Raw genomic sequence first — 20,138 nt, 5'->3', positions numbered from 1 at the left:
ACTTTTTGCATGGATGCGATTTTCCTCGACGTGCCTGGGTGTAGCAGACATGAGCATCAGTTGTGTGCAGGAGTTGTTGGTTATATTTTTAAAAAGCCTAAAAATTAAACTTAAAAATGCTTGGTGAGCAAAAGACAAAGGTTTATATAAGTATATATGTATGTAATATCAATACTAGATATATCCTGCTTTCTATGAAAGTTCTAAATTTATTTTCCTTTAGTTACACGTGAATCAAAATCAGATTTACATTAATTCACACAAGGAATTTGGTTCTGGCAGATGATGTCTCTGAAGTTAGACAAACAGTGAACATATAATTTACAGAGGAAATACAGTATAGAAGCCATGTACACATTAAATACAAGACAAGTGATATACATAAAGTGGCAACAGCAATAATAAGCATAGTGCCATACTTGACATTTGATGGAATTTCAGCAAGAGGCCACTAATTTAAGCTATTAAAAACTAGCTTGGACATTTTAATAAAAACACTGGCTTTGCTGTTAAGAAAGAAAAGGAGAATTAACATGATAATCTTACTACTTTGCCCAGTTACAAGATCCAGTTAACTACCAATTTTGGACATTTGAGGCTTATTGTGTTCAGTAATAATCTAACACATAGCTGAAACATTACTTTAAAAATAATTCCACATTATATTACAAGTTGATACAACATTGCTAGAACACTTACAATAGTTTGAACTAAGTAAATGTCACAAATGGACAAACCTTAATTCTTACATTGCCAGTTCCCGAAATAGGCAATGAGATACAGTGATTAACACCACAAAAGCATGATGTTTTGCAGTTGAGTCTTAAATAAGATGCTTGATCAGTCTTTTCATGTTCATGTTCTTCTCCTTTAGTGTTCATTGTACCGTGTACCATGGGCAAAGGTCATAAATTACGCTGGTTAGGTCTCTCACTACTGTACAACGCTCTGGTTCCTCTCAGCTTTTGCAGTACTTTCCACTTCTGTGTTGCATATAGTTTGCTCTGGATGAAGATTTGATGTTTATTTTAAGAAAATAACCAATACTGAGTACAAGCTCGGGGGTGCAGTGGTTAGCACTGTTGCCTCATACCTCTGGGACCCAGGTTTGAGTCTCCGCCTGGGTCACATGTGTGTGGAGTTTGCATGTTCTCCCCATGTCGTTGTGGGGTTTCCTCTAGGTAATCCAGGTTCCCCCATGCTGAGGCTAATTGGACTTGCTGAATTGCCCGTAGGAGCGCATGTGTATGTGAATGGTGTGTGAGTGTGCCCTGTGATGGGCTGGCCCCCCATCCTGGGTTGTTCCCAGCCTCGTGCCCATTGCTTCTGGGATAGGCTCCGGACCCCCTGCGACCCAGTAGGATAAGCGGTTTGGAAAATGGATGGATGGAGTACAAGCTCCTATTGGGTCAGGAGTCTATTAGAAGCCTCGGGCACAGGTGGAGGACATCCTGGATAGATTTTCAGCCCATAATAGGGCACATACTCACAAACATTGGACAATCTAGAGACAACAGTTCACCTTACTGTATGTTTTTTGAACAAACTCATAGGGTATGCAGCTACCTGAGCTGTGCTACTGAGACATTTATTACTTATTCAACTGAAATAGACGTATTTCTGAATGTTCCAAAGTTAATGTTCCAAAGTTAATGGCTCCAGAGGTGATGACGTTTCTCAAGGTCGCAGAGTGAAAGCCACAAATGGGCCAGCATTTGCATGTCAAAGATCCCCAGCATGCTGTTTAAGGACATGGGATGTAAGACAGGAAGCCGCCAGTTCAGGTTCTGTAACGTGTTCTGCTGCCGACTGGGTAATATAAAAGATTTAAAGTTGCTGAGGGTAAAACTATTGGTTGGGAAATTAGCTAAATATCTCTATAAACAAACTCTCCAAGTCTGATTGGTTGTGGAAAAACTAAGCAAACATGTGTGAGTGGTTTATGATAACTGTAAGCCTAGCCTTTGACAAACACCGCTCCTTATACATTTTTGAAGAACATCTCATCACCAGACTTCTCCAATTTCTGTATCGGACCTCACTGAATATCACTCTGTTGCACTGTTGACCAGTCATGTCAACAGCGGAAGCACACAAATCACAAAAGCGAGCAGGTCCCATGTTAACAATCCGCATCTGAAATCTTTGCCTTTAATTTGCTTTTGAGCCCTCAGGGTCCTGCTCAGACCAAAGACATATGAAATAAAAAGTGAAGCATTTATTACTGTGCCCACAAAGAAGGTAAAGGTGACTAAAAACAGGTAAGACCTGCAGGTCAGTGTGCAAAGGTGCTGAATCCAAAGATGGGTAAGTCCTACAGCTCAGTTAATAAAGGTGCACACCCCCTTTCCCTTGATCTGATTGGTACAGTCCAAATTGATTTCCTGCCTCTACACCCTCTACTCACATTATACCATTATACTCGCTACAGTTCATACTATTAGCATTGCCGGTATACACCCCCCAGCTTTCTTACTTGGTGTAGCCCAGGCTGAAAGCAGTTGTCTGTACACCTCCAGTAATATTCTGCTTGGTGAAGACCAGACCAGTTTATCCTGTTCCTGTGCTGGGCTGTGGCAGTGACTTGCAAGACTTGCTACTGTATGAGAAATTAGGGAATTTCAAGATGAGGAAATGATTTGGTTGGTTAAAATGCCAGTCAGTAACTGTGGCCTTCCTAGTACGAAGCATGCGCACTCATAAGAAATTAATGACATATTAAGCTTTAAAGATAGTACATTTTTTATCGAATGGAAAGTAAAACACCTTCCTCTGTTAAACGAGGTCTTAAAAGCCTTCTGAAAACTCCAAAATGATGTGGCATTAAATGATATACAGCGCTCCAAAAAGTCCATTGACATGCAATCTTTGACATATCTGCACATATCTTCAGATATTTTCATTTTATTAAGTCTCATAATTTTCAACTGAATTTTTTTCTTTCCATTTGGATATTACAGTAGTTGCAGTTATAGTCAACCTGGGTCCCAGAGGTATGAGGCAACAGTGCTAACCACTGCACCCCCGAGCTTGTACTCAGTATTGGTTATTTTCTTAAAATAAACAAAGGGACACTAAATACAAATGTCTGCTGTTTTATGTTATTGCAAAGGTGTCACTAATTAAAAAGCAGCCAATGATGCTTGTCAATGAACTTTTAAACTCAGAACAGCTCTTTTAGAACTATAATTTGGGTTTCAATTCATCTCTACTTGAAATTAATGTTTTACTTAAAACTACTGGTTGTTGTGAATGTGGTATATATATATATATATATATATATATAGAGAGAGAGAGAGAGAGAGAGAGAGAAAACAAATGAATAAAGTAATGATTCTTGTTAGAAAATCAATAAATTTGCTAAATTTTTACTGAATTAACAAAATGTGCCAGGACTTCCTGTGCGCATTGTAATCGCAGTGCGGAAAGCTTGGATGGGTCAAAGGGCCACGTGACATAGGGGGTCATAAACAGAACAGAATTTTATTATGTCCAATGGAGTAGTTTTCTATATTATTACAATATTGTCCTTAGTATCTGTACTATTCTGTTTTTAATGTTTACATTGCATTACTTGATCCAGAGCAATTCTGTTGAAATAGTTTCCAATGTTGGACTTTAAATATTTGCCTTTTGTGATTATTTAGTCTGGCCGGTCATGTAGGACCCATTGGCCTTGGGAGACCCCACCAGGAGCAGTTACCCCCACAGTGTAGCTCTTAGGATCATGGAGGCACTCAAAGCCCCCCCCCTCCATGATAAGGGACTTTCACAGATTCAGCTGGCTAAAATAAATCATAGTTGAATCAAATTGATTGAATTGTAGTGTGACTGTCAGGTAATCAGTCTGTACAACTGAAAAGCTGAATAAGAAAACACATTTCTAACCCCTAACCTGGATAGCCCTGTATCTCTTCAATGAGAATGTTCGACATACCAATTCTGTATACACATTTTATTGACCTAATATGGGAACAAAGCTTGCTGATCAATGACCATCACCGAGAACCAGAGCTTATCATCATCATCTCCATTTCTATCACATTTTGAAGTACAAATTGTTGTGTATTAAGTACATATAGCAGTTTGATGCTAATAGAAAACAAGCCAGATAATCTAACTTCCTTTGATAATGAGGGAGCTCCATCCATCCATCCATTCATCCATCCATCCACCTGCTGGAGTACACTATGAATCTATTTCCATACTAAATAGTTGAGCAGTTGTGTACAGTTATATGCAGACTTGATACAGAAGAATCACATAAATAATACTTCTTTAATAAGAGGAAAGTTGATTCATTTAATAGATTATTATTGATTGAATCACATAAATATTATGTATACTGTGTGGCCTTCAGGACAGTTTTATATCAACATTGACCTGCCTCTGTGTTCATCAGCCTTTGACACTGATCTCCTAGATGAAGCAACTGTAGGACAGGTTCCAAGGTGTGTTGAGGAGTTTTCTGAACAATGATGTCCACAAATAACTGTTGTTTTAAGATGACATTCCTTAGTTCCTGACTCATTTCTGGCTTTGGATTTTTTTGTTATAGGACTAAGAATATGATGGCATGGTGATATAGCTTCGGCAGATATTCTCCCAAAGCTATAGTTGAATTTGATACATATATGAGGAACATGTTTAGAGGGGATAAAAACCTTGTAAGGTAACCAATGCATGGTAACCAATATGACATGGTCTCTAAGAAAGATCTAATATGGAATAATTATTGAGATGTTTTACCGGTACAGCTGCCGGACAATCAATCAATCAATCAATCAATCAATAATTTATTTATTTAGCGCTTTACAACATTAAAGTCACCAAGGCACTTCACAATCAAGAATACAAATATAAAAATAGGAGGAAAAATAAAATAATAGGAAAACCATTAAACATCCATCCATCCATCCATCCATCCATCCATCCATCCATTTTCCAAACCGCTTATCCTACTGGGTTGCGGGGGGTCCAGAGTCTATCCCAGAAGCAATGGGCATGAGGCAGGGAGCAACCCAGGATGGGGGGGGGGTAGCCCATCGCAGGGCACACTCACACACCATTCACTCACACATGCACTCCTATGGGCAATTTAGCAATTCCAATTAGCCTCAGCATGTTTTTGGACTGTGGGGGGAAACCGGAGTACCCAGAGGAAACCCCACGACAACATGGAGGGAACATGCAAACTCCACACACATGTGACCCAGGCGGAGACTCGAACCCGGGTCCCAGAGGTGTGAGTCAACAGTGCTAACCACTGCACCACCATGCCGCCCCACCATTAAACATATTAACATATAATATAGGGATAGCAGTGTGCCATTCTAAGCATTTTTCTTCTTCACATACTTCAACAGAATTTTTTTCTTAAGAGTGGATTCTCATGGGATCGCTTATCATCCGGGAGGTTCCTGGCAACAGTTAACCATGAGCCTCCACCTGGTAGCTTATTCATGAAGCCATTTGCTTGACCTCTTGCAAATTCACACACAAACGGGTTACTTGTGCAATGCTAACAACCTAAAGCAGTGTTTTTCAATCGTTTGAACTGGCCAGGCGTGAGAGAAACTAAATAACTAAATGAAAGTGTGTATTTATAGTTAAATACGAATTTACTTTAAGTGGTTTAGATGAAGAAAAAGGTTTGTGTATAAGCGGCATTTTTTCATTTAATTGAAATTGAGCTTTAATTAAACGCAATTGTCAGCTAATCAAATGCAGCCAAGAATAAAACCACCCTACAATTGACACCCCGCTCATGTACTTATTTTGGACAATTTGCAAACTGCACTGTAGACAACCTCGTGGAAACATTTTTGAAAAGGAAAATTTCAGAAAACATACTTGATCCTAAACGGATTAACAGGTTAAGTGCAACATCCATCCATCCATTTTCTGTGACCGCTCGTCCTATTCAGGGTTGCGTTGGGTCTAGAGCCTGATGTGCGATATTGGCAAGAGCCAATCAGTGCTGTGTGGTAATCGATGGGGTGCCATGGGATATTTGCCTTATGAAAAACGTGCCGTGGCAGAAAAAAAGTTGGGCAACACTGACCTACCGCCTTCTTTTTCTTGACTGTAGGAAAGGACGTTACAATAACGACATTTTATACTTCACCACCAGATGGCAGCACCTATCAAAGGCCAACCTTTTTGCCCTCTGAAGTGGCCTTTCGTACCGCAAGGAATGAAGCCAAACCTGTAGGTTCAGCGGCCTGCTTTGGTTTCATCCCGCTTGTCTTCCACTATATTCGGCAGCCATGTCTGAGTCATTTACATAAAAATGGGAAGGTTATATTTTTCACTGCTTAAAATTTATAGTTTTCCATCCATATTTCAGGTTTGTAAAACTTGAAAACCATGCATTACCTTAACTGAAGAGCATTTGACATTTAGCCCCGAGTATTTTAGCCCCAATATCAATCTTCTTTCACAAAAAAGAAAAGTAAACTTTACTTAGCCCTGATCTTCTCAATAGCTAGAAACCCCCCAGTCTCGCCTCCCCATTTTTCATCAGGGACCATCATTTAAATTAATTATAAATTATAAAAAATAAAAACTTATCACACAACCAGTCAGGTGAATGTCAGCTGATGATGACCCAGTTTAATGTGGTCTCCAGTGAAACTCACCCTGATGGCTCCAGGAATGGACCTGCAACAAAAACTTTTGGAATCCAAATACAATAGTAATGGAAACCCCCCCCCCCACACACACACAAAAAAAAGACATTCATGATGTGATAGTGTAAACAATGGTATTCAGATTAAGAGTAATATTACACTTTCTGATATTCACTCTAAGACGATGCCTGTGGGAACAATTCTCCCAAGTGTGAGCCTCACTCTGGGTGGGAGAACAGAACCGAACGACACTGTTGTAACGAACACTACGTCATGACAGCAGGAAATGTGAGACATCCTTAGAGCGAAACACAGGGGCATAGGAAGCAGGGGGGTGAGGGGGGGCGTATACCCCTATATTTAATTTGGCTTCTCCACCCATTACCCCAATTAAATAGACCTTTTCATTTAAATTATTAAGTTATGACCCCCAATATCAAATTCTCTCCTACACCCTTGGAGAAGTGGATATATTCCCATGTGGTACAAGGCACAGTTGAGGTGAAAATGCAAGCTTCTTTATAATTTTCTGTGCCATGAGTTCTCACGTGCTGCACACAGTAGAACATTGTTTACATACATATGTACTGTAGATGGATGCAGTATAAGGAAGTGAGACGCCGAGCGACTGGACAGGCTGGTGAGGAGTGTTGGCTCTGTGGGTGGAACAGAGCTGGACTCGGTCACATCAGTGGCAGAGAGAAGGACCCTTAACGAACTTCTGACCTTCATGGACAATAAGAGTCACACAGCATAACCTCCAGGCAGAGGAATCTCTTTAGTGTCCGACTGTGGTCACTGTCCTGCCCGACAGACAGACTGGGGAAGTCTTTTGTCCCCCAGGCCATACAGCTGTACAACGTGCCACAGAGACAGAAGAGCGATTTGGCTTCCAGGGATGAGCTGCTTCTGTCTTCTCTCTGCATTTCTAATATATATATAGTTTTCATACTTTACAGATTACGTGTATTTTGTAGAGTGTATATTTATGCAGATATAATTATATCTCTTTTTTGATTTGTTATGTATATTTCATATTCCAAGTTTCTACTATTATATTATGTACATTATCCATCCATTTTCCAAACCACTTATCCTACTGGGTCGCGGGGGGTCCGGAGCCTATCCTGGAAGCAATGGGCACGAGGCAGGGAACAACCCAGGATGGGGGGCCAACAGTTTTATATACTGTTTTCGTGTTTCGTGTATACAGTGTTTCCCCTACCATTATATTTGGGTGGCGCCCCGCCCCCCCAACAGCACCTCCCGCCCCCCCCTTGAAGGTCAAGTTAATTTTATTTTCTATATAGCGCCAGATGACAACAGAAGTCATTTAAGGTTACCTTTCCTATAGAACAGGTCTTCACATTGTCCTTTTATTAAACAAACGAAATAGCTATATGTTATTTATCGTATATACACAGCAGCTTGTCATTGTTATCTCTACGCGGTTGCACATTTACAATTCTCCTCTGCTCTCTGTATCGCGCATGGCGGAGCTCCGCCCTGATGCACGCACACACGGGTGAGCACACTCCCACCAGCGGACAGAGAGAGCGCGTCGGAAAATATGTCGCGTCAACCACCCGGTCAGCAGTGTAAACTGTGAGAGGGACTTGTCAATCATGAACAGGGTAATAAATACATTTCACAATGGGATTTAAACTATCACTATTTTAAGCTTTCAGCTATCATTTTTAAAGCCTAATAGTTAATGCATTTGCAGGTCAAGACAAACGTCCGCAATAGGCTGAAAGGAGACCATCTAGCAGCCTGCATGCAGATCTCAATAAATGGGCCAGACGTTTCTGACTTCTCATATCAAGAGGCTCTAGCAATGTTCTTCCAGAAGCCCAGAAAGATACACTACAGTGACACAAACGGCACACTTTGTGGATAATTGTCATAAAAAGAAATGTTTTGATGTTTAGTTCAGTTATTGTATTGGATGCTGTCATTCAACATGCAAACACATGAGCACCATGAATCCTCTAGGTGTTTGTCTGCCCCCCCCCCCCCAAAAAAAAGCTGTAATGCTAGGGGAAACACTGAAGTATATGGATTATACAGCCATGGAAAAAATTAAGAGACCACAACACAGTTTTTTGTTTCACTCATTTCTCAATTCATGGGTTTATGGCTGTGAATCATATACATTTTTTGCAAAATGCAACCTGGTTTTTCTCTGTTTCTGATTAATGATGGGCTTCTTCCTTGCTTTATGGGACTACAGTCCTGGTTCTAGGAGCCTGACACAAACTGTCCTAACAGTGCACTTCATACCACTTAATGTTTCCCATTCCTTTTGAAGGTCACCTGTTGTCATCCTACGATTCATTAGAAACTGTCGGAATATTATGTATTCATTCTATCATAAATATATAATGTATGGTAGCAGCAGTTATCGTTTGTGCATATAGTTACTTTGAGCTGTACAGCTGTTTCACCCAATACATCTGTGTGCTGTATTGTATTAGCGTGTGTGATTGTGTGCACCACTGCATGTTTTGGAGCTACTGGATGCCGAAGTTTCCTTTGGGATTATCATCCATCCATCCATCCATCCATCCATCCATCTGTGCTCTTCCACATGCCTCTAGACCCAACTCTCTGCACAATAAAAGCAAAGTGCGGGTACATAAACGCCTGCAGTGACATGCACAGAAGGAAATTAAATATAAATAGAAAGAAAACAGGCAGTCTTTTGACCACACCCTGTCACTTGGTCACGTGGCATCATGCCCAAATCCGGGTCTGAACCACCCTGCTGTCTTCGAGCCTGTTGCATAGCAACACGTATTCCGCAAAACTTCTTAAAAAACTGATGTAAAGAAAAACATTAACAATGGGAAATGAATCATATAATTAAACAGAATTCCTTCTGCACTGAACTGATCAAACGGCTTAATCCATATACCACATATTATGCCCAAAAACAAACAACCTACCGGAAAACATAGATGGTCATAAAATATGACTCAAAATTGTCTTACGCAAGAGACGCAAAACACTCCGTAGTAGCACACAGTCGGCCACCTCTGCGCTCTCATTTATTGTGAGACACAAACGGAGCTTGAGACCTTATTAGATGTGCAGTTTGACGTGGTCACTGGCACAGGCAGACAGTGTCTGCTTGCGTGTAAAAACTCACTGCAGGTTTCCCTCAAGCAGTTTCAGGGTGTGGCTACTGTGTGAAAAAACACGCTCACAGAAACTGGAGACGATGATAGCATTTTCTAAAAAAAACATCCAACGCTAAGACTCGGAGGAGGCGAAAGTTTTAGATAGATGCCGCTAAGTTTATGTTATTTGTTTATTTGTCTAAATATACATTTCGACAGTTATAAGCTAATATCGTGTATTATAATCACCAATAACAATAGTAATTATTACCTTACAACCAGGTTCGCTATGCTGCTTACATGATTAGAATACAAACAATCGATAAAGGTACTTAATGATAAACATAATTTCAAAACGTGTCACGTTTTTATTCCATTCACCATTACACGTATAATGATTATGCCGAACATATTGTACTGGGGTTGAAAACCTCACAAAGGTCCCATCATAATGCTCGGTTATAATCGCAACTAGAGTTTAAGTGAGAAGACATGAAATCAATATGACCCCCTACCCCCCCAGACAAAAGGTGTGTCGGGGAAAAAGCGGCTGTGACGTCACATACGTACCTGAGTTTCAGGAAAAAGGTGAGGGGGGAGGAAAAAAATACACAAAATAATTTCGGGTCGAATAAGGAAAAGGCTTGTATTCGGGATAAGGACACCGTGTGTTTCTCTCTCTTCGCAGTTATAATTTCAGCTTTTTGTTTGGGAGGCGATCGATCTATCGCGAAGTTCCGTCATCGGAGCGGATTGCGGAGTAAAAGCCGGAGCTGCTGCTTGTATTTGCGGGTAAGGTGGAGTGAAGCCCCGTGGATCCCCTGCTGCCTGGAATCGCCCCCCAAAAAGTGAAGACTGTATTTGTAACGAGCAGAATCTTCATCTTTGAGATTAATGACAGTGTTGAACTTCCAGGTGTTTTGTTGCGTTGGCAAGGTCATCGCAAACTTAGTTTTTCGTAGTTTCAGAGGACGGTAAAAGGCAGTAGTTTTCCAAATTATTATTCAAGCTGTTGGCTCATAAAGGTTACACACAGTACTCTGTGCTTTTTATATGTGCCGTGTGCGTGTTGTAACTTTCTAACATGCTTGTCAGGTATATATTTATTAGAAATTAGCAGTCAGTGTTTTTGGCCGCAACTGAACTGCGAAAACAACCAAAGAATTACCAGCAGAAAGTACGATTATCCAATGTTTTGAAATCTGCTGGAATTACTTAAAAAAAAAAAAAAAAACTTATTTGGGGGGTGTATTTAAAAAATTCAGAGCGATGGTTTCACTGTGTTGTAGTTCTGTTTAAATACAGCGACACTATTTAACCCGGCGTGTACAGCCTGGATTTGCAGTGCGGCCTAAAATCAGGAAACATTGTTTTACATGTATTGCAGACCACGAGGAAAAGATATAATAAAATTGGCCAAATGGCCAAAAACACATAGCCGTTTAATCAGTTTTAGTAACTTTCGCTCAAGTTGCATCCAAACCTACCATGTGCAACAGTAGGCATTACATTCAATTGTGCTCCGAAACATTACGTCACACTGTCCTGATTATTTTCTTTTTTTAGCACCCTATAAAAAGATCATAATAAAAGACATTACTATTGATGCGGAGATGAAAAGCAATGTAAGTTTGGTAGCGAAAAGCCAAAATGGGTTGGTATTAGCGGGCATTTCCGGCGGAGGTGATTACAGCAATGTATTTTAACAGCGGCCTATTCTTAACCTGATTGTATACCATTGATATTCCGGATAACAGACACGTTGCATATTATGCAGCTTTGCCTACTTTGGTCAGCTAGCTGGAGTGAGATTTTCAGTTCCAAACAAGTCTGCACACACATTTACGTGTAACAGTTTTATGACCTTGTAAATAGTCTGTGGGGTTTGCAAACTACCCCAATAGCCAGTTTTAAGCTTTATAATGGAATAATATAGATTTGCCGTAGGATTTCTTGTGTGTGCGTGAGAGTGTGAAAACGTGTCACGCCAGATGCGTGAGAGCTGGCGACCCTGATTAAGAAATGTGTCCCTAAGCGTAATGCACGCTACTGCCCAGTTCGAGCTATAGATGCTTAATGGCCATTTGGCCACATATCAGGATCTGCCACTTTCTCTGCATGTGTACTGACAGGGGTTAGATCAGAACATGGCAGGACTGGGATTTGAAAAAGGCCCTGGGCTTTGGGGTCCCCCAAGATGAATTTTGCTGGCCCACTGGGGAAATGCCCAGTATGCCAGATGCCAGTTCAGCCCTGTGGTGCATTTCCCAACTTGCATAGTTGGAATCATACAACCGAATAGGTTCTGTGGTAGCCTTTTATAACTTTTGGGGTGTATTATGTATTTCGGCCACTGGGGGGTGTATTGCACTGGGTGGTTTGATCACGTGAGGATAGGTGGGTATGTGGTCACGGTATGAATAGGTGTTTTCTGCTTGGACGGTGTGGATGGCGGGAGGAACACAGTTCTTACCGTAGCACCTGTAGAGTAGACGGCATGGTACAAACAGCACGCCGCCAGCACATCATACGGCACAAGTGTCGCAGCTGGAAGCAGAAGGTCCTTTTTATGTGAACCTAAGATGTGGAATAAACGGGAACATCACCCAACTGCAGAGACCGCTTCCACATTGGTTATTTAAAGATACACAGTGAGAACACTTGGCCATCCGTTCTGAGGCCTGCAGGAAAGCCTCTACGGGTTCAATCACGTAAGTTACTAGCAGTAGCTTTTGGGAAATGCACCCCTGTTTGGGACATTGCCTGCCTGATAAGGAGGATACCTTCTTACGTTTTGGTGTATGAGTCTGAGCATTGATCCTTAGGCCGAAGCCGTTAGCCTATCCGTACCAGGGCGTCGATGTAATACGTTAGTCACGTCGGTGGAGTCCTGCGACTCAGACCTGCAGTGCGTCCCACAGGTCGATGGCGGTTCACCCCCGGCGTGTGCGGCTCAAGCCCTGGCTGGTAGCCCAGGTGGACCTGGGGCTGTACCCAGGCCTGATGTGGCTGGACCGTGAGGCCAAGAGATTCCAGATCCCCTGGAGACATGCTACACGCCACTCCCCTCAGCAGGAGGAGGAAAACACCATCTTCAAGGTACGTGGGGGTGGGAATCGAAGCCAGCTATGACTGTCTAATTACACAGAGAGCTCAGCTGGCTTTTTTTCAACTGCTCTGTAAAACCTAGAACCCAGTGGACCTTGAATGTAGATTACAGTTGGCGTAGTTGTCTATTGTTGTTCTTGTGACACAGTAGTACTCTGTTTAGGGCAAGTGCAGTGGTGTAGGTATCACATAGTTAATTATTGATAATACTAATTGAACCACCTTCCAGAGTTGTAATGAACAATGCAGTCAATGTACAATTTAGGGTCTGATATGTTTAACAAGTTGGTGGTACTTAATGCTTGGTAAACAGATTAACTTTTTAATTTCAGCCTTTTATGGATAATAATAACTTTTAGCTGCTGTCAGTACAGTATCACCTTGGTTTTATACTCCAGATAGATAGATACATGGTTAATATTAGGAAAAACTTAAGCTCAGTAATTCAGCACATTCAGTGAAACTTGCGCTTTGTTCACGTCATTTAATTATGATATTTTGCTCCAGTCGGATTCGCCTATCTAGATGGTTCATTTTCATAATTACGAGTGACTTGTATCCAGTTTCACATGTTAGCTGGGGCAAAGGGCAAAAATGGTCAAAGAAATCTCAGAATTTCCCTGGCAGAAGCCAATTTTATTTTTCAGTAAAGGCACTCACCTTAAACCAAACAAGCCTCTCTACTTAAGCCAGCGGTTCTGAAACTCGGTCCTCGGGACCCACTGCCCTGCTTGTTTACCTGCCATCCCTGCCCCATACACAAGTCCCAGCTGTCTTTCAGCTTCTGATTACCTGGATCAGGTGTGTTCAGTCAATCAGCAGTCTGTAGGGCAGGGATAGCTGGAAAAAAAACAGGGCAGTGGGTCCCGAGGACCGAGTTTCAGAACCACTGCCTTAACCATAGCTTTGCCGCCCAACCATCAACAGCTTTTACAGTCACCTAGGGCTTTCGAATAGAATTATCACGGTACAGTGATTGTATCTTCAAAATGAGGTATTGGATAAAAATACCTATTTATATTGATATGCCGTTTATTGTGTTGCGTAGTGAAGTTGATAGAGGTTAAGAACAATTGGTACATTATGGGTTAAAAATATCATAATTTGCAATGTATGGTTTATTTTATTGAAGGGACCGGTTTGTATTTACAGTTGTAAAACACTGCCTTTCATTTTCAGAAGTATTTTTATTAGATCATTAAGTTTCTAAACAGGATCTAAAAAAGATCGTAAACTAGTTCATTTAAAAGACTATGTTTTCAATTGATATATACATTAATGCATTATATTCCACGGCAAAGTGCTAGATAAAAGCCCAGTTAGATCACATACAAAGTGTATTATTTTCACATATAGAACATTCCACGCTTCTCTTTGAGACAACATGGAAAAGTGTGCTTTTTGAATTACACGTTAGGACAAGGTGGTTATTACTGTATGCATTTTAATCTAGACTCATTTCACATTAAAAACAAAAATGCACCTCATATTGATTTCAGGAATTCACATCAACAGCGGAGGCAAGAATTGATCCCGAGTATTTGTTATATTTCCTGAGCGCCCTCTGCTGCTGTTGCAGGCATGGGCTGTGGAAACGGGGAAGTTCCGAGAGGGTGTGGACGAGCCAGACCCTGCTAAGTGGAAGGCCCAGCTCCGCTGTGCCCTCAACAAGAGCCGTGAGTTCCAGCTGGTGTACGACGGCACCAAGGAGGTGCCCATGAACCCGCTGAAGGTCTACAATGTGTGTGACATCCCCCAGCCAATCAGCAACCCAGGTTTCTCCTCATCTCTTAATTCAGTGTCCTGCTAATCGATAAACATACCTCTCAACTCGTTACTCTTCAACCTCGGTTTACATTGAAGTTATTTTGGCAAGTGGACCGAAACTTACTTTTGATGTGTTTACAGGGTCAACAAGCTCGACCCCGGCGGATGAGGATGATGATGACTGTGCGGACACTCCTGATTCACCCCTTCCACCATACCCAAGCAACGGTGAGCGTAACTCGATTGTTACTGTCTGTTTTCCCCGGTCAGTGTTCTGCTGGGGATGCCTACATGCCCTTGTTTGGGTTTGTTTGTCTGCCATATGCAAGTGCAGCTTCCTGCAAGTCGTATGCAGTACTGCTGCCCAGTTAATGTACAACGAGACTGTCAGCACTGTGTGAACCATGTGCTAATTCAGGATTTGAACACATCGCCTGTAAGTTAATTTAACAGAAGGTAAGAATGGAAATTCACACATATGTGAACAAACTCTAAAGACTGGTGCTTCCTAGGTCATCAATTGCCTAGGGCAGGAAGGTGTCATTTGAAGGGATGATCCATGCCTCGTCTTATAGAGAGCGAGGCTTCTAGTTTCTGGTAGTACTCTCTCGTTAGTTTATAGGTGGCCATATCCTTAAAATGAAACAAAACGGACAAAACGAAATCGAACACTTTAGTGCAGACAAACAGTCACATACTTAATTGAGGCCGCTATGTCGTGCCAGAACCCTACAGGGCACAGAATGTTTTCACTGCAGCATACCCACATTCAGAGCGCAAATAAACATATTGTCGCCAGCGAATGAGTCATTTTAATGAAGGAGGTGGCTGCTGTTGTAAAATGGAAGTTGTTCTCTTCATTAACAGCCACTATAAGTCTAATACTAGCAGCTGCACAGACAGGGAACCCAACAAATTAAATGGCAGTCACAGTTATGCACTAACGAAACACTAATGAAAGTATTCCACTGCAATCATTATACAGTTACATCGTATACAATTAACAGAAAGACACTAATGCACATACTAGTTTGCAAAATTTAAATATGGTGCAAAAGCTGCTGGCAACTGCGTAATTAATCCTGCTGACCAACCCCGCAGTGTCATGCATGTCGGTAAATTGTGTACAGTGGGTGGGATCACAACAAACAAAAAATTTTCACTTTGAGGACCTTGCACAGGCAGTGCGCCGAAATGGTGTTCGCTGCAGTGATTACCCCTCATACGATGTCGTATTGCCAAAACGACGCTAATTCCCTCAGTTTCGTCTGCAGTATGCGGCCACCTTCCGGGGAATGGGGGTGCGTGTGCTGAGGTGTGTTTTTGTGTCCAGGTGCTGATCTCTCCCCTGCATGGTCTCCGAGCTGCCCCCCACCAGCCGAAACATGGCCTCCTAAAGAGGAGCCTGTGGACATGGAAGTGCATGTCCCACCCTTGCCCGAGTCTCTGTTTGCTTCCCCAGAGATGTGGATCAGCTCCTTGCCCAGTGAGTAATTGACTCTATTTGGCGTGGGTTCTCAGAATTGACAGGTTTGCTGTTGGGACATAATTTACAATGAGTGAACGAACAAATGTTCGTTTGTTAATTCGAAAGAACGAACGAACTGATGAGTGCTACAGCCTCTAACATTGTGTGTGTCCATCTGTGCTGCAGTGACAGACCTGGAGGTGCAGTTCCAGTACCGAGGCAGGGAGGTGTGCCCAGCCATGACGGTCAGTAACCCCCAGGGCTGCCGGCTCTACTACGGGGACCTGGGCCCCATGGTGAACCAGGAGGAGCTGTTCGGCCCGGTGAACCTGGAGCAGCTGCGCTTCCCCAGCACCGAACACATCGCCAATGACAAACAGCGGCTCTTTACAAACCGTCTGCTCGACGTCATGGACCGCGGTCTCATCCTGGAGGTCAGCGGCCACGACATCTATGCCATGCGCCTCTGCCAGTGCAAGGTGTACTGGTCCGGGCCGTGTGCACCCAACCCCACCGCCCCCAACCTGATCGAGCGCCAGAGGAGGATCAAGCTCTTCTCCCTGGAATCCTTTCTCAGTGGTGAGTGAGAGGCCCTGACTTTGTGGTTGAGGGACGGGGCAACTAACATTGTAATGTGAACTGTGTGGGTGTGTCTGCCGGCCCGTAGGTGTGATTACCCACCAGAAAGGGCAGTCGGAGCGCCCCCCACAGTTCGAGATCCAGCTCTGTTTCGGAGAAGAGTGGCCGGATGGCAGACCTTTGGAGAGGAAGCTCATCATGGTGCAGGTGTGTGTGCATGGAAACATTTGTCTTTGTGGCTTTGGCCATCCTCCCCGTCTTTTGGTGTACGCCGTCGTTGAATGGATGATGCATTTGCTGACGCCTTGACCAGCAGAATCTTCTGGTCCTCCAGGTGGTCCCAGTGGTGGCTCGCATGATCACGGAGATGTTCACGGGCGATGGCACGCGCTCATTTGACAGCAGTAGTGTGAGGCTCCAGATCTCTGTGCCTGACATCAAGGATAACATAGTAGCTCACCTGAAGCAGCTCTACCACCTACTTCAAACTCACCAGAGCCCCGAGGGCTGGATGGGGACCCCTCCCATGCAGCCCCAGTGAGGACTTCATCCCCCCTCCCCCACAACAACACCTCTGAAGAATGATAGCGGTGTCTCCCAATCTGGTCCTTGGGAAGCCGCAGACAGTACGTGTTTTTCTCTCTCCCAGCTCCTGATAGACTATGGACTGTCTGGAAGAGAGCTGGGAGGGAGCAAAACCACGGACTGTCTGCGGGTCCCCGAGGACCGGATTGGGAGACCCTGGTAATAGTACAGATCAGCCTTTCACCTCTAACTTGTCACAAGACACCTGAAGTGCCCCGTTAGTCTGTGAGGCCCTCCCAGGGCTCTTAGTGTTTCCATCTCGCTTATTTTATGATGTTCTGTGTTGATTTTCCAGAAACTTCTAGCTAAAGTGTATTCTGCTTCTGAAGTTGTTATAGGTATTTTTCTAAGGGTGACATTAATCATAACATTTTGAATGTACTTAGATTTGATGATCAGGCACTTAACTGTAGTTTTGGGAGAATTACACCCATGCTTGTGGTTTGAGGGCTCTTCATGCCCCCCTGCCCCAATTTAAGAGCCGTTCTGTGCATTTAACCAGTAAGTTGTAATCCTTTGTAATCCCTGTGAATTTGTGAGCCGGGATTTTAATACTTGTAGTGCTGATTTGTGGTGATTCTCGAGCACAGGATCGAGGAACCTCTGAGAATGTTGTTGTGGAACATAAGGAAACTGTTTAAAAGTGAGACTACCAGCAGTAGTAATGCAGTGGACAATGTGTCTGAACTAGGAAGTGAACTGGGGCAATTGGAAAGTGCAGTTACCTGTGTTGGAATATAATTCAGATGATTGCATGCAGTATACTTAGGATTCATGCTTTGATATTACTGCTGTAGTAGAGATGAATAGTCTGAAGCTGTTTTAAATGTCTAGGTTTTTGTGTAGAAATATGCATTTTCATTATAAAATGGGACATATTTAGATATTTGTTCTTTTTTTATTATCTTGGCACGTATGTAATTTTTGTTCCACCCACAAGGTTATTTTAATTGGCCTGTTGAACGTCCTCCTCTGAAACACTACATTTCGGGCAGGTGCTAGCACTGGCTATCAGTGATAGAAATTCATAACTGCAGTCATTGGCTTTTTTTCTTTTGTTAAAGTGCATTTCTGATATGAACATATTCAGTCTGACAGTTATACAGATTTACACCATGGATAAATGCTTCTAACAAAGCAGCACGTTTACTTAATTACGGCATAGATATTAAACGTACAGCCAGTGTATACCATTCTGTATGGCTCTGTGTAATATTCTGCTGAAGTAACATTAGAGGGCTGTGTGGAGCAGGACTGAATACGTTTTCTAGGCCCTTTCCAGTGTGCCACCTTGTGGATCTTGCGCAAAACACTAATGTTGCATCCTAACTCTTAGCCTAAACAGTTTCTGGCTTCCATCTAAGGAGATAGACAGCTTATAAATATTAGTGAAGTCTTCACAAAAATAAATCCTTATTTTAACTAAACAAAACCATTGTTGTAGTGATGTTTATCCCAAAAATCAGGCGTATGCTATGTAATACTTCCTCCACAGACATGGTATTAGCTTTGATCAGCTGCCATGAGCAAGATACACTGTGGACTGTTGTCATTTCATACATGCATCTCACCCCTGTCTGTTCTAGGTACTGTTTATTGTATGGTTTCAGTCTACTAATAGCTGATCTGTGTCACTGCTACTTGCCTCCTGATTTAAGGGTTTTTAAAATTCCCTCTTTCTTAATTGCTAAAGTTCCTCAGCTGGAGTCCTTCCCCCAACAGAGATATTTCTCAACAGATGTATTGCTTTGTTTTGGATTTATGGAGAAGAGTACAAGGGATGTTGTGATGAAGTCAGAGAAATGACAGGACGAGGCCCCAGGCAAAATTCAGCTATTACACATGTGGCATTGCTGCTTATCCAACACCTCAATGGGAATCTGTCAGCAATTGCTCAGATATAGAAGTAGATAGTAGATAGTGTAGTGAAGTAGATAGTGACTCTGTCCTTTCAGGGAACTGCAACAGGTGACGCATAGATCACTGTAAAAAAAAATTATGGCAACAATAAAAGACTATAAAATCCAAAATAGCACATCACCTTACTGGATACATTGAATTGCCCTAAGTCAAGAAGCAGTACATAATTATCATTTTTCTCATAATATGTAGAAAACATACAAGTTTACTGTGAAATATATAATATTTTGGTTAAATTAATGGGGAAATACCATAATGTCACAAGCAAGTAATTACCTTAAAATCTAAAATCCGTGGTAAATTCTAAATTAGTTTTTGCCGATGTGTACTATTTAAATTTACAATATAAAACTTTTCACCATTAAGCAAAATACCGTAATTTCTACAGAAACAATGTTACAAATATGGTATGTTTTTTTTAAATAATGTTGTTCAAGGTAAAACATATGTTTGAATATCCTGTTTGCTGTAATTTTATGTAATGTCTAGTTAGTCTAATCTGACACGCTATGAAAATACTATATGACTACTGTACAAATAAAGTTTTGCTTTTCTTGAACCCAAGGTTGCTGCAATGGGGCATCCATATAATGTGCATAGTTATTCAGAAACAAACAGAATATTTTAAGTATAGATTCACTGGGGATGTGGTTTAAACTCATCTTACAGGTACTGTTAAGTTCTCACTTGTAAAGTTTTATTAAACGTCATCTGTTTAGGAAGCTACACTTGTATACTGATTGATGATACGGTGACCTTAGACCTAATTTTTAAATATGATGCAGAAGCCCAATAAACGTTAGGGATGCTGTGTAAAATGTAAATATATACAATGCAATGATTTGCAAATCATATAAACCCATATTTGGCAAGATGGCGCCCACCGCAGTGAACGTTTTTGTGTCATCCTCCCAGTACCAGCGTTTGTCTGTGGCAAAGGAGGATGTGAATTTGATT

At 42.0% G+C, this 20,138-nt stretch overlaps 1 protein-coding gene across 2 annotated transcripts; it reads left to right on the top strand.

The window, feature by feature from the left end:
• Window positions 1-10,091: 10,091 nt before the first annotated feature.
• irf6 (interferon regulatory factor 6) lies at window positions 10,092-19,745 on the top strand. Of its 2 annotated transcripts, XM_049022199.1 has the most exons (9): window positions 10,092-10,342; window positions 10,443-10,546; window positions 12,676-12,853; window positions 14,442-14,637; window positions 14,771-14,857; window positions 15,963-16,115; window positions 16,284-16,676; window positions 16,765-16,883; window positions 17,011-19,745. In XM_049022199.1, exons 3-9 carry the CDS (start codon window positions 12,680-12,682, stop codon window positions 17,215-17,217), a joined length of 1,329 nt encoding a protein of 442 aa, XP_048878156.1. In that variant the 5' UTR covers window positions 10,092-10,342; window positions 10,443-10,546; window positions 12,676-12,679; the 3' UTR covers window positions 17,218-19,745. The 2 variants fall into 2 exon arrangements, with proteins under 2 accessions (XP_048878156.1, XP_048878155.1); XM_049022198.1 differs by lacking the exon at window positions 10,092-10,342 and having other exon boundaries at window positions 10,352-10,546.
• Window positions 19,746-20,138: the final 393 nt, after the last annotated feature.

The sequence above is a fragment of the Brienomyrus brachyistius genome, chromosome 8 (genome assembly GCF_023856365.1).
Source record: "Brienomyrus brachyistius isolate T26 chromosome 8, BBRACH_0.4, whole genome shotgun sequence".
Taxonomy (NCBI): Eukaryota; Metazoa; Chordata; class Actinopteri; order Osteoglossiformes; family Mormyridae; genus Brienomyrus; species Brienomyrus brachyistius.
This window is presented reverse-complemented; position numbering and strand designations above follow the sequence as displayed.